Source organism: Emydura macquarii, unplaced genomic scaffold (genome assembly GCF_026122565.2).
Source record: "Emydura macquarii macquarii isolate MOO-44397 ecotype Brisbane River unplaced genomic scaffold, CSIRO-AGI_Emac_v2 contig_2979, whole genome shotgun sequence".
In the NCBI taxonomy this organism is placed as follows: Eukaryota; Metazoa; Chordata; order Testudines; family Chelidae; genus Emydura; species Emydura macquarii.
Window position 1 is genome coordinate 305,145 of NW_027133116.1, and position 14,657 is coordinate 319,801.

Below are 14,657 nucleotides of genomic sequence, written 5' to 3' on the forward strand. Positions count from 1 at the left end.
CTGCGATCACCGCCCTAGACGCCTTTGGGCAGGAAGAGGAGAAAGTGAGAGCGAGACAAGGAGGAGGGTGAGAAAGGAGGAGAGGGAGAAGGCGGGCAGGGCGGGCAAAGGCCATGCTCCGGGCCCGCTGGCTAGGTGGGTTGGGGTTGGGCCTGGAGCAGCACCACCGTCACAGCTGAGAGCGTGTGTGTGGCAGCGTCATGGAGCGTTCAGCACACAAGACGGAGAAGCCCAGCGCGGACTCAGCCCTGTGGGGGGGCGCTCCCCAGTACGTCTATGTCCGCTTCGAGAAGTGCACCAGTTACGGGATCCCGTCGGAGGCAGGGCGTGAGGCCAGGGACACGGGAGACGAGCGGCGCTGCCTGGAGAACTCCCTCAGCCACCCGCAGGTAGGGCTGGGCCACAGGGACGTGTGGGGCAGCACAGGTCTCCATGGTGACACGTGGGGGGACGAGGCAGAAATGGTTCCCGGGAGTCCTGATGGAGGTGCCCCCTCTCAGAGTGCCCTTCCCCCCCTTGCTCCCTGGCCCCCGCGCCGCAGAGCGGGAATCGGCCTTTCCACCCCCAGGCTCCTGTGGTGGCACTTACATTCAGGAGCGCTGCTGGCATGCCATGGTGCAGCCCGGTGTCACTGCCATCTGCAGGGACCCAGAGGACGTAGTGGAGCTGGGGAAAATGGGGGGGGGGGGGGAAAGAAAACAGCACCCATAACTCATGCGCAGTGCGAGAAGATAAAATTAAACTACCAGACTAGCATAGCACTCAGACACCGCGGGGATGATATCCACAGAGCTCTGGAGAGAGAGAGAGAGAGAGAGGGAGAACACATATAGATGGATGGACAAAGACACACACGGCTGCACCATGGTTTATCCCTGCACTAATGCTGAGCCCAGCACAGGGACCAAGAAGAGACAGCTTGCACCACCCCCTTCCTGATACTGGGGCTACTGGGAGCTGATTACGGCTTGTTCACCCCTTAAACCTGCCCTAATTTGCACTCTACTATGGGGATAGTGGCAGCAGGAGATAGCCGGGGAATAGATATGTCCTGGCCACGCCAACCTCTTTCCCCTTACCCTGCTCATGACCTTTCCCCGGCATTTTCCCTGAAGCAGCGGCTCCAGTGGGGGCTGGTAAGGAGCTGGCTATGTTAGCTCTGCACCTAGCATAAAGACCTCCTCCACTGGGGTATTCCCTGGGCGGCCCTTTTGTCTGCTTTGCAGCCACTTTGCTCAGGTTCGGCTGACGCGAAGGGTCTTTACGATGACAATGGATTTAGCCCCGTGATAATAGACAGAAAGAGTGAGAGACAAGCGAGTGAAAGACAGAGTGCTCAGCTGGAACGCAGTTGAGAACGTGTGTTTGAATAAATCCTGCAGGTTCGCTTGGCTGTTTTTCTTGGTCTCCATCTATTTGTTGTTCATAACTATCTGGATGAGTGACTTTTGTGGGTAGCAGAAAGTGACAATCTGGTGAATACTCGTGCAACTCAGTGATGGAACAAAGCTCCTCATTGACATCTTGAGAATGCTTTGATTTCCCTTCTGGATAGAAGGGTGTCAGCCATGCAGCCGGGGAGCAAGAGGCCCACTCATGTGGGTTAGGTGACCAATCACATGGACAAAAATAACAAACCTTCATCAGCAACAACAGCCACAGCAAAGAGTTGTGAATGGCCCTTAGCCTGAAATACACCCACGAGAGCCATTCGCTGAATAAATTTGGAAGGAACAACTACAATGGAAAAATCAGAAGGTGACTGCAAACAGAAAAAGGGTCTAACTATGTGATATATAAATTGTTCTCTTCTCAAGATTGCCCAGCTAGAATCAACAGACAGGATGATAGACAGATGGATAAAAACAAACACATACACATACCCTGATAATATACAAATATATGGATGCTCCATCATCAAAGCACATCCATACAAACACAGGTGCGCTAACACACACACCATCACGCACAAGCAGAGCTACTTAGACACACAGAGCACATGCCACCCCCTATGCCCACCTGGCCTCACACACAACCAAACACACAGTGACAGACACTGACCCCACACACCCTACACACATGCCCCGGCTCCCAGATATTGCGGGGGCTTTTAGGCAGACGCATACCTCAAGTAGTCAAATACACATTTCTTTTGTCCCTCAATGTCCTCAACCTGTGTGCATGTGTATAAACACACCCTCATGCACAAAACAGCATGAAGTCACATGTGTGCACGCACATACACTGCTTCCTGAAATAACTCCCGCACACCTATACATGCACTTGGCCTGACACATCCTCCTTCAACATCCATACACTTGCAGCCACACAGCTCTGTTTGCACACTCTCAACACAGGCACACACACACACAGTGCTGTTTGCACACCCACTGAACACATGCACACACTCAGACACAGTATTTTGTGCATAGGTCTCACACATACAAACAGATACACATGCTCACACAAAGCTTCACATGAAAGATCTATTCCTGCTCAAACATGCCTTGGACACACATCTGTCATACATATATATTCCATGTGCACAAACCCCAATTTAAATTCTTGTGGACACTCAGAGCCTCACACATCCCTTGCACAGACACACATGCCTGAGCACACACCTCTTGTGTATATATGTGCCTGCACACAACTTCCCCATGCCTACTCACACAGAATCTGTGTGTCTCTCTCTCTGTCACACACACGCACACACACCCCTCATGCACATGCACTTTCCTATGCATGCCCACAAAGAATCACTAATACACCAACACTGGTGCAGAGAGGAGTTTTGGATCCTTTTATCTCCACATCAGAAATAAGAAGCTTTCCCAAGGAAGCTCCAGGTGGTGCGAAGGCATGAACGGGTTGTGAGTCACCCTGGAGAACTCTCCCACTCCGAATTCCTCACTGGCCACAGGGAGTTCTCTGAGCAGGGGGTGGGTGGGCATAATCAGAGGCAAAGGGAATTGGGAGGCCTGGTGGTTACCAGGAGATTGCTGTGGGAGAGGCAATGACTTTATGTCCCACCTGTTAAGTCTACAGACTTGTCTTGACATTTAAGCTTACACATGAAACGAGGACAGTGAGAACTCACACATCAGGCCCAAACGGAACTGCGGCCACGTCACACTGCCAGTTGTAGCAGGACTGCAAGAGCAGGGGGCTGCAGGGCAGGACCGAGGGACACTGGCGGAGCTGTGTGGGGAGCCCCGGACTGGAACAGCAGGGGGTAGGGAGGCTGCTGTTAAGGCTAAGGTGAATGGGAAGCAGGTTGTGTTTTGGACTGAGTTACATTGGCAACTGAGTGCAGCGGGAGCCCAGGACAAGAATAGCAAATAGAAAAGTCTTGTGAGATCATCGCTATGTAGATGTGTTTTCCCTGCCGCTCTTTCCAGCCTCCCTTAGAATAACTCAAGCCATGGGGCTTCCCCCACTTCCTTTGGGAAATTATCCTGTGCTCTACTAGACTACAAGATTTCACCGTTAGGAAATGTGTCCTTATATATAGCCTGAAATTCACCATTGCCCAATTTCATTTCATTTACTCTTAGCTTCTTCTTCTCCCTCCTTCGTGTTTACACCCTCCAGATATTTGCAGACTGTTCTCATGTTTCCTCTTAGTCATCATTTAGCCGTGCTAGACACACGTAGCACTTTAAATCTTTCCTTTCAGGTCCATCCCTCCAGCCGCTTCTCAGGATCCCGTACAATTTTCCTGTTTGCTTCTGGTACTGAGGTTGCTGCCTGTGCTGAAAAAGTGCAGTCACCGAACTAGTACCATCCGGAGAGTGACAATCTCTCTCACACGTACCCCACCCCTAGTCAACGGCAGGAGACCTGCTGTGCTGTTTTTAGTTATACATCTCTTCTCCCCGGACGGAATAGGAAGTTTCTGGCATACCCCTCCTTCCCACTCCCTAGCCCTTCCACCTTCTGCTCCTTGCCCACTAGTTCCCTCCTTGTCCCTGAACGGTGTTTCAGCAGACAAGCTGCCTTTCTGGGGAGGGATAGGGAGCGGGGGAGCATGCCCAGCAGGTGGTGTGGGACCATACACTGTGCGGAGGGGATTGGGCAGTCTCTGGCAGCCGGGAGACCCCCTTGGAAAAGCAGCGACTAAGTGAGGGGAGCATGATAACTGCTCACCAGTCTCTCCAGAGCGTAAACACTAAGGACGCTAGAGAAGGTTTGTTCCAGGCTGGCCCGAGTGGGGATGGCTGGACTTCCGCAAACAGGGGGACATGTGCGGATGGTGAGAGTCCCCGAGGGGCAGCCCCGTCTCCGGGGGCATTTACAAGTCAGGCCGGACAAACCATCAAATGCATGGGGCTCAGGCATACCGGGCGATGCTTTATGTCTCTGTCTTGCATTCTGTCTGTAATTCTCCCGCTGACGAGTCTGGTTCTGCTGAGACAAGCAGGGCCCATCCCCCTCCTGGCACTCGGAAAATCTTAACGCTCTCTGCTGTGTGTGGGGGCTGGCGGGGGGGGGGAGAGAGGGCTACATTCTGGGAGGTGTGAAGTGCCAGGACCTCAGGACATACACCAGCAGGGGAACCCGAGCTGCTAATGAGCCCTCAGGCCTAAGTCGGGTCATTGAAGGGCATGTGACGAGGAGCTGCCCGTTCTCAGCTTCGCAAACCAATGGCTCCCCACACTGCTTCCTGCGCCGGGAGGGAGGGACGGGGAGAACGCAGCTATTCCCTCTGCAGCCCAATCGATCTCCTACCAGAGAGCACAGCCAGGATCCCTGGAGCTTCCATGTCTCCCCTGCCCTTCTAAGAGCACCTGCTGGCTGAGGACGTTACAGCCGGGCTGGAGAAGCCGTGCTGTTCTGAGCCGGCCCATCTTCCTCCGCTCTGGTGCGGCCCTGCCTCGCGATCCTCGCTGAGCTGGCATGGCTGCCAAGTTTGTTGCAGCTCCATGTGGGATATTTTATGCAAATTATTTAGCGAGCTAATTGCATATTTGTAATTCATTTGCACAGAGCCTTATGCTTTCAAGCAGCAGCGAGGGTAGGGTGCACAGAACATGGCATCTCTGTGGAGGGGCTGGGTAGGGGTAGGGGGCTGGAGGGTGCTAGGTTGGTTGGGGGCTCAGTTTCTGAGGCCTGGGGTAGCGCTATAGGTTGGGGGAGTGGCTGGGGCCGGCACTAGGTCTGCCCCACATGTCTCTGCTGCAGGGGCAGCTGTGAGAGGCGAGGCAAAGCGGCTGCCTCGCTGCCTGTCCCATAGCAACCCCCCCAGAAGGCAGAGCAGCCAGAGGCAATTCCCGCAGCCATCGGGATGTGTGAGATCTCCACTGACTGCAGGGAGGTGTGACTGTGGGGCTCACCCTGCTGCGCGCTGCGCCAGCCGCCTGCAGGTGTTCCCTGGAGACTCCCCAGTCGATGTGTCTCAGCCGCCCCCTCTCTCTGGCTCGCCTCTTTTTGTGATTATTCCCTCAGAGCTGGACATGCTGCTGGCTGCATCTGGTACACAAGGCAGGGGGATTCAGAGGAGATTGGGGGCTGGCTGGCAGGGGGTGGATGAAAGGCTGAAATCCTGAGCAAACCCCTGTTCCCTGCCACATTCAGACAGATTTAAAACAAATGCCATTTACTCAAAGCCCATTCAAGCAGGCAGAACTGCGGCACCTGCAATGTGTCCAGCGAAGGGGGGAGTTCCCACCTGTGCCCAAATTCCCAGGACACCTACAGGGTTTATGAGTCCCCTGGGGGATAACGAAAGTTGTCAGATAATTTCAGGAGCCCTGTGCACGCCCACAGCTGCTGCAGCCCTCACCCCCTGGGGAGAGTGGCGTGTCCCCACATCACAACACGGGGGCCTCACGATACATTAGCGAGTGCAGGCCCCACAGCAACCGTTCCTGGATCTCATGTCAATAGCTGAGGGCCTCTGCACCGAGTCCAGGGAGTGTCTGTAACCGGAAGAAATTCGGCATGCGATTGTACGGTGCTGTACATCTCTAGTGAGTATAGCTGGTGGTTGGTTCATTTGAGTTACCCACACCATTCTATGAAGCACCTGGCCATTTCAGGAGGGCTCTCCTTGAACCAGCCACAGCCCAGCCCAGCTTATGAGGTTTGCAGAAATAGTAACACCTGAAGCGGGGATGGGTGCAGGCCATGCATTTAGATTAAAAATACACAGGGCCAAATTCAGTCCTGGTGGACGTGTGTGCTCCTCCAGTGTTTTGCACTAGCTCTGAATTTGGCCCATCTTTTCTAGTGGGTGAAGCAGGGTCACACTAGTCAGCCCACTGAAGTGAAGTGGATCCACCGCTAGGACATAGGGGCCTATGTGAGCAGGACTGGGAGCACTAAAGACCTTCGATGGGGGAGACAGGCCACCCTGAGCGGGATCTGAGGGTGTGTCCAACTTTACATGGTATTGTTACTATTACTGAGCTCAAAACCATACCCCCATAAGATTTACAGAATGAGAATGCAGGAAAGCAAATAGCTTTTTGTGTAAATGACAGAGTGGTGTTGCGCAGGCATGATATGAGGACTCCATGGAAGCCTTCAGTCCTAAAGCAGATCACAGGGAGATAGAGAATGAATTGTAGCTGTGTTCACGTTCGATGAGACTGGAAATGAGGGCAATCATTCTGCTGCTTTGGTAGATACGGGGGAGGCCCCAGCTGGGGAACTGACTCCAGTGTAGGGCATCATATTGTAAGTATTACACTTACACCAGACAAACTGGAGAGAGTTCAGAGGAAGGTGCTCTGCTATGGCATAGTGGGACTTAGGTTATGTCTACACTTCACGCCGGGGGTGTGATTCCCAGCTGGAGTACACATACCCACAAAAGCTCTCATGGGGCTAGCGCCCTAAGAGTAGAAGTAGCCATGGTGGTGCAAATGGCAAGCTGCCACAAATAGGATCCCATCCAAGATGCAAGGCACATACTCTGGACAGCTAGCCCCTCCCCCTACTGCATCTAACTTTTATTTTTAGCACCGTAGCTTGCTCAGAGCTAGCGCAGGTATGTCTGCCTAAGCCGGAATTATACCTTCCAGCTCAAAGTGTAAACGTATCCTTAGTATTTGCCATCTCAGTGATTCCAGATCAACTATATTCAGCTCACAAGTAAAAAAGGTTTTCTTTTTAAAGGCAGCACCACAAAATCCCTCTGAGATCTGAGAGTCAAGCTGGGGTCTTTCCATCCTGCACATCGTCAACATAATACAGGTCTTCCAGGTCATATTAAGATCATTGTGATATCGGTGCCTTAGGGGGTGGGGACAGGGTTACAGGCATAAATAAGAGTACACTTTGAAGACAATGCGATTGCACAGGCGTCAGTGAGGACATCATTTGTCTAGCAGAACCTTTATTATGTTTTATTAAGAGGGAATGAGCTCAGCCTGACTCTCAGATATCAGGCTGAATTTGCAGAGTTGGCACAGGCGAAAATGTTTTTTTGACTAATAAACTGCGCATGTTTGATCTGAGAAATGATAAACATGGAATCCCATCAGGGCATTTATATGGAGATGCTTTTTAAAGCAAAGCCGCATTTTAAACTGCAGTAGGGAAAATACAGCTTTAATATTATAGTTAAGTCCAGGCGATGGAGAAAGACGGTTTAAGCTGAGAGAATCAAGCTGAGATGGACTTACCATTGGTCATGGATGGTTTAAAGATCATTAAATCAATTCAGCAAAAGGCCCATTCTGCCCAAAATGAGCCTGTGGGTCCTTGCTGGGAATGGAAGTTTTTGGGAATCTGTAGCCCCGGAGTAGGCTGTGGAAGGTGGCCTGGACCCAGCAACCTGGTGGCAGAAGGAGACAGACGTATTGGAGGGAAGATCAGTCACATGGAGTGTGTGGTATTCATGCCACCCCCAGTCCCAGACCATGCTTGGTGTAGAGGGGAGATGTTCCCAGAGGTCATGCCCAGCCGTAAGTGGCTGTGTTGTGTACAATGGCAGAAGATGATAGGGAGATATTTGCAGGCAGGGAACAATGGATCAGCTGTTGTAGATATGAACCCATTTTCTCCCAGTAGGTAGAGAGGGACAGTGGGACAAAGGGTCTGTCTGGGCTGGCCTGTGTTTCTGTCTCTGTGTTTACTTGGGTCTTTGCATCTGCCTGTCTGTGGAACTCTCTGTCCATCTGTGGAGCTGTCTCTTTCTCTCTGTCTGTGAACTGGATATTAAGCCTGCCTTTTCCCTCTCCTCTCTCCCTCTGCCGGCCCCTCTAGCTCTATGGGCAGTACACAGACCAGCTCTCTGACTTTGCACAGAAGGAAGCGGCAAAACTACTGAGTGAGAAACAGGCCCAAGGGGGCAGCCAGAGCCCCCAGAAACGGGACAGCCAGACAGAGATCAAAGAGGAGCGGTACTCCAAATGCCAAGGTAGGGACCACGCATCCCCGCTGGCCAGGCAGGCTCACTTTATTACCAAAAGATGGACAGACAGCCGCTGCTCAAGCTGGAGGTGCAGCGGGATGGAGTTGAAGTGGGGCAAAAAGGGGGACAAGCGAGCCTTGTTGCAGGAGAAGGAGGAAGGAGTCCCACTGGGTGGAAGAGGAGCAGCTAAGAGAGGCTCAATTTCCTTTCCCACCGGCCCCCCAGGAATATGCCAGACCCGTGTGACGACAAAGGGTAGTTTTTCTCAGAGCAGTCTGTCCTTCCACCACACAGTAGGTAACGGATCTCCTGTCCAGAATGGAGAGGCCTTTCTTACATTTGCAGGATCATTCGAGAATCCTGCCAGTGCACAAGAGGTTACATGCCCCACCCTTCCCACACCACAGAGGACTTTGCTGTATAGCGCAGAGCTATGTGCCGAGTCCTCCAGCACTCAGACATGATGTTTCCAGAGGAGCTGCTATCTTGCCATCCTCAATAAGGGAAAGAAGAGACAGACAGGGGGCTCCTCAATGTTACTTGTCTCAAGACTCTTTCTCGTCCACAGACTGTGCTAGTCATATTCAGAAATATGTTACCAAGAAGCTTGGAGAAGACTGGATATTCCTGGTTCTGTTGGGTCTGGTCATGGCGCTGGTGAGCTGGGGAATGGATTATGCCAGCGCCAAGAGCCTGCAGGGTGGGTCCCATTCAGGTGCTGTGAAACTGCCTCGTAAATCACAAGAACAATTCACTAATAACCCACGTTCCTCAGGATCTTTATTACCTTTATTACGTTGATGATGTTCCTCATCCTTCAGCACCGGCTCCCTGCAGCACAGTGCCATGCTGGGACTCTGGGGTCAGTACAAACTCAGAGGGGAGAATATCCCCTAGTTTGTCACCCACACAGCTCCCTTAGCACAGCTCTTCTCCCACCACACTGGGGCACGGGGATCAGTACCGCCCCACAGGCGAGAGTGTCCTCTACACAGTCACACCAGCGCTTGCAGTCTGTGTGGAAGTCTCTTCTCAAAAGATAGGCCAGACATCACCCTGCTTAGCTTAGGATATTTAACAGTCGCAGGCCAAGGCAGAATGGTATGGCTTGACCATGGAGTCCTGTTAATTTAATACTATATTTCTCCCCTCAACATGCATACACACACAGAGCTCTTCTAATCCAACCCCCCCCCCTCTCCTATTTTGGGAGACTCTCTTTCTACTGGCGTGAATTCAGTCTTTAGGTGCATTCACTCTTGTGTTGCACATCCCCCTAACACACACACACACACACACCCTGTGCCCTGTGACACACCCGCTCTGTGCTGGCAGGACCCCTTTTTGCTGAGGGATTCAGCCCCAGGCATGTTCGGGTTGTTCTTGGTTTGGCCAGTGTGTGGTTTTGCGCTGGGTTTGTTGGATGCTCACCAACCCCTCTGTGGAGCTGCTGCTCTTGCTGACACCTTCTCTGTCTGTCTGCCCACAGCTTACAAGTGGATGTACAAAGAGCTGCACCCGAGTGTCGCAATGCAGTACCTGGCCTGGGTCACCTACCCCCTCATCCTCATCCTCTTTGCTGCTGTCTTCTGCCACCTCGTCTCTCCACAGGCTGTCGGTGAGAGCAGGGGGAGGGGAATATCTGCCTTTGTCTGTCTCTTTGTCTGTATGTTCCTTGTTTCTAGGGCTTATTTCTTCGTTGTCTGTTTTGTTCTAGGGTCAGGGATTCCTGAGCTGAAGACAATCATGCGGGGAGTGGTCCTCAAGGAGTACCTCACGCTCAAAGCCTTTGTGGCCAAAGTCGTAGGCCTGACAGCTGGACTGGGGAGTGGCATGCCTGTAGGGAAAGAGGTGAGTGTTGCTGTGTGTGTGTGCGGTGATGGCCAGGCAGGGGGGCGGGTATAGGGCCTCTTAACTTGTCTAACTAGTCTATCCTTTTGGAGAAGGGGCAAATCACCCCATCACCATTCCTCTGCTTTTGTGTCTGAATTGACGTCCCATTGGTCCTTTTCCTGACTCTGTAAAAGGTCTGATAGCGAAAGGTTTAAAGGAAGATGCTGAAATGCCTTCAAGTGAATGATGAGAGAAAGAGCGGAGAGGTGGGGGCAGAGAGGCAGAGATGGCCAGAGAGGGAGAGAGAGAGAGCGCCAAGATTTATGTGTTTATTCAATCCTTGTCACCGACCCTTTTCTCATCGCACCCTCTGTCCCCTTCTCCTCTCTGACAGGGTCCCTTCGTGCACATCGCCAGCATCTGTGCTGCTGTGCTCAGCAAATTCATGTCAATCTTCTGTGGCGTGTACGAGGTAAGGCACAGGTTTCTGTGCGCACTTGTCCTGAAGCTCTCGCTCTCCTGGGAGAGGCGACGTGGTTTCTCTGAAAGAGGGCATAGCAGAGGGAGGGGGCAGGTTACTGGTACAGGGAATGCAGCGAGTGGGATTCATCAAGCTGTTGCAGACCAGTAAATCACACGGCCTGGCCAGGATCATGGTAGAGAAAGTGACACAGGATAGAGCCCAGTGATTTAGGAGGACTGGTCAGGTATGTAGCCGACTAAGTTACGGAATGGACTGGCTAGGAATACGGACTGGCAAGTCTGGGATTCTGATAGTGCTGAAACCACTGCACAAGCTGCCTCTCTGTGGTCACCCTCCATGCGTAAAGATTTGCCAAGCAGCTGTGCATAAGGACCAGTTTGTCTTAGAAGCTGCATGCACAGAGTTCTGCTAATCGTAGGAGCTGTCTGTACGTCTGCTGTAGAAACAGCCTCTGTAGTGAAAAGATCACTGTAGTGACAAGCTGTGTATTAAGGTTGGTAGTGTCCCTAGAGGCTAACCATATATGCTGCTGTAGAGAGAGACTGACTGGCTTTGTGCAGAGACTGGCTGTGTAATATAAGATAACCACAGCAGTTTATATAGACCAGATCGGTATAGAGACTGGTGCACAAGAGTAGACGTGATGGCATGCAAACACCACATCCCGGTAGTACAATAGACCTTGGCTGTGCTTAGTGACCAGATCTCCATATTAGAGACCAGCTCACTGTACTAAAGACTGGCAGTGTGTAGCGCCCGGCTCACCAGAGCAGAGACGGCTGCATCCGCTGCTGGCTGTTGCTTCATTTCAGAGGATGTGGGGACTAACCCTGTGGCTGTGCTCCCTCTAACCCTGGCATGCCCTTCTCTGGCTGGGCTCTCTGTTCCAGAATGTGTACAGGCAGCTCGAACTCCTGGTGGCGGCTTGCGCAGTTGGAGTTGGATGTTGCTTCGGGGCTCCTCTCGGAGGCAAGTGTATTCTTCTATACAACATTTTGTATACACCACCTCAACCCTCTCACGGTGAATTTCCTGCATGAAAACAAGTTCTGCACAGACTTAGCCCCCTCTCCAGTTCTGGGGTGACATGTGTGATTTCTTTTTTCATGTAATCAGGGAGGATTCAAGGCAAAGAAGGGGAAAGATGAGGTGGATTATGGGAAATATGCCACAGAGGAAGTGACCTTTGGGTAGGACGTGTCATCACTAATGGCTGAGCCTATCTAGTCCCCAGATGTCAGGCCACACTTCCAAAGGTGGGTCTGTCTACAAAACCAGTGACGGACCACCTTCCACAACAGAGGGAAAGGACCAAAAAACCCTAATGCCCTTCCTGGGCGGGAAGTGATAATACTCATGAACAGGAAATTGCATTACTAGTACGCACAATAAACTCTTTATCAGTCGGCTAGAGAATAGATACGGTGAAATATGGCCGTGGAGAAAAATGTGAGTGTTAATCATTCACATCTTGGCGTCTGCTCTCTCTGAATCAGAGATAACGCGTATGACAGAAATATCTCTATCCTTCGGCTAGATGGGCCAAGCCCCAGGGCAACAGTACACAAGGCGCAACATCCTCCAGTCAAGAGGGAGAAAACTGATGCATAGATTATTTGTCATTGAATGTTTCCCTTTTGATTAGTCCTGAGTGTGCGTGTGACTGTGCCCACCACACCCCCAGGCACTCTGATTGCTGGGACCCATGCCCAGGGCACCAATGAGGGTGTTCAGAGTTTGCTGGTTGTTCAAATACTGTGTTATTTCCTTGAGACAAATAATTCACTTCCGATCTTTAGGTGGAGTGAGTTAGAGGAGTAATAAACCGTATCCCAGTCTTGGCTCAAGACAAGAGAAAGAGTTCATTGCATTATGGTTTGCCATAAACAAAAAGCAGCCAGGTTAGCATCTAGCCTGAATGCTTAGCTGACTGGTAAAAGACCTGACATCCAGAGGGCAGGGGATTGTGCTCAGGGAGAGAGAGCGAGAGGTATGTGTGTGAGGAGGGAGCAGCAAGCCGGAGGCAGCTTGAGAGGGAAGGCTAGATAGCTGGCAACCTGAGAGCTGCAACGAGAAGGCTGGAGGAGAGCCAGAAGTCTAGCAGAGAAGCAGGCTGTGACTGGCTGAGGGCCGGCAGCACCACACAGGAGGCACACTCTGCAAACAGGCGGCGTGAGACTCAAACTCTCTGGATGACAAGAGGATAGTGCAAAGGGGCCCCCACCAGATAAGAACATAAGAATGGCCACCCTGAGTCAGACCAATGGCCCATCTAGCCCAGGATCCCGTCTTCCAACAGTGGCCAATGCCAGCTGCTTCAGAGGGAATGAACAGAACAGGTCATCATCAAGTGATCCATTCAGCCATTCCCAGCTTCTGGCAAACAGAGGCTAGGGACACTTCACAGCATGGTTTTGCATCCCTGCCCATCCTGGCTAATAGCCATTGATGAACCTATCCTCCATGAACTTACCTAGTTTGTTTTTTTGAACCCTGTTATAGTCTTGGCCTTCACAACATCCTCTGGCAAAGAGTTCCACAGGTTGACTGTGAGCTGTGCGAAGAAATACTTCCTTTTGTTGGTTTTAAACCTGCTGCCTTTTAATTTCATTTGTGGACCCCTAGTTCTAGTGGTATGAGAAGGAGTAAATAACACTTCCTTGTTTACTTTCTCCACACCAGTCATTATCTTACAGACCTCTATCATATCCCCCCTCAGTCATCTCTTTTCCAAGATGAAAAGTCCCAGTCTTATTAATCTCTCCTCATATGGAAGCTGTTCCATCCCCCTAATCATTTTTGTTGCCCTTTTCTGTATCTTTTCCAATTCCAATATATCTTTTATGAGATGGGGCAACCAGATGTGCACACAGTATTCAAGATGTGGGCGTACCATGGATTTATAAAGATGCAATATGATGTTTTCTGTCTTATTATCTATCCCTTTCCTAATGATTCCCAACATTGTTAGCTTTTTTAACTGCTGCTGCACATCGAGTGGATGTTTTCAGAGAACTATCCACAGTGACTCCAAGATCTCTTCCTTGAGTTCAGATGATGGGCAAGGGCACTGAACTCTGGCCAGAGAGATTGCAGGCCAACACTTCCTTGCCTCCAAGAGGGGCTGGACTAAAGGGAGCTGCTAGGGGTCAAAGGAGATTGAAACAGAAAAGGGCTTTCTTACAATACCAGCCAAGCAACAGGGTGAAGGAGCACTGCTTAACCAAGCCAGGGGGAAGAGAGGAAGCTCCCTCTACTTTTAGCAGAGGACATGGTGAAATGCCCCACCCGACTCCACTTTAACGCCTGGGGGCAGCCCGAGTACTAGATGGGGAGGGCTCTGAGTTACTACAGAGCATTCTTCCCCAGCTGTCTGGCTGGTGGGTCTCACCCACATGCTCAGGGTCTCACTGATCACCATATTTGGGGTCAGGAAGGCATTTTCTCCTGGCTCAGATTGGCAGAGACCCTGGAGGTTTTTCACCATCCTCTGCAGCAGGGGGCACAGGTCACTTGGAGGTTTAAACTAGTGTAGATGGTGGATTCTCTGTAACTTGCAGTCTGTAAACCATGATCTGAGGACTTCAGTAACTCAGCCAGAGGTTGTGGGTCTATTACAGGAGTGGGTGGGTGAGGTTTTGTGGCCTGCCTTGTGCAGGAGGTCAGACGAGATGATCATGATGATCCCTTCTGGCCTTTCAGTCCATGAGTCTAGAGTTACCCTAGTACTCCTCTACTGGCCTGCCCCATCAGTTAATATCCATGGGTAAGCCTTGCACCTAGTGTATTTGCCCCCTTTCTTGTCTCCAAACCCTCGTAAAGAACCCTCTCTTGCTCCCTCAGAATGTGAGTGTTTAATGGGGACTCACCACAGGCTGAGTGTAGTGCATGGGTGGGCAAACTACGGCCCACGGGCCATATAGGGCCCGTCTGAGCATTTCATCAGACCCTCTCCCCCCCAGCCTTGCCCCTTCCCCT

The 14,657-nt window shown here is 51.5% G+C and overlaps 1 protein-coding gene across 1 annotated transcript in view; it reads left to right on the forward strand.

The window, feature by feature from the left end:
* The first annotated feature begins 200 nt into the window (after positions 1-200).
* Positions 201-14,657, forward strand: part of CLCN1 (chloride voltage-gated channel 1) — a 39,993-nt gene continuing 25,536 nt past the window's right edge. Inside the window, exons 1-5 of the mRNA XM_067570036.1 lie at positions 201-315; positions 8,931-9,062; positions 9,852-9,980; positions 10,080-10,213; positions 10,590-10,667. Coding sequence (XP_067426137.1) covers positions 201-315; positions 8,931-9,062; positions 9,852-9,980; positions 10,080-10,213; positions 10,590-10,667 — 588 coding nt within the window. The remainder of the gene's footprint in view (positions 316-8,930; positions 9,063-9,851; positions 9,981-10,079; positions 10,214-10,589; positions 10,668-14,657) is intronic.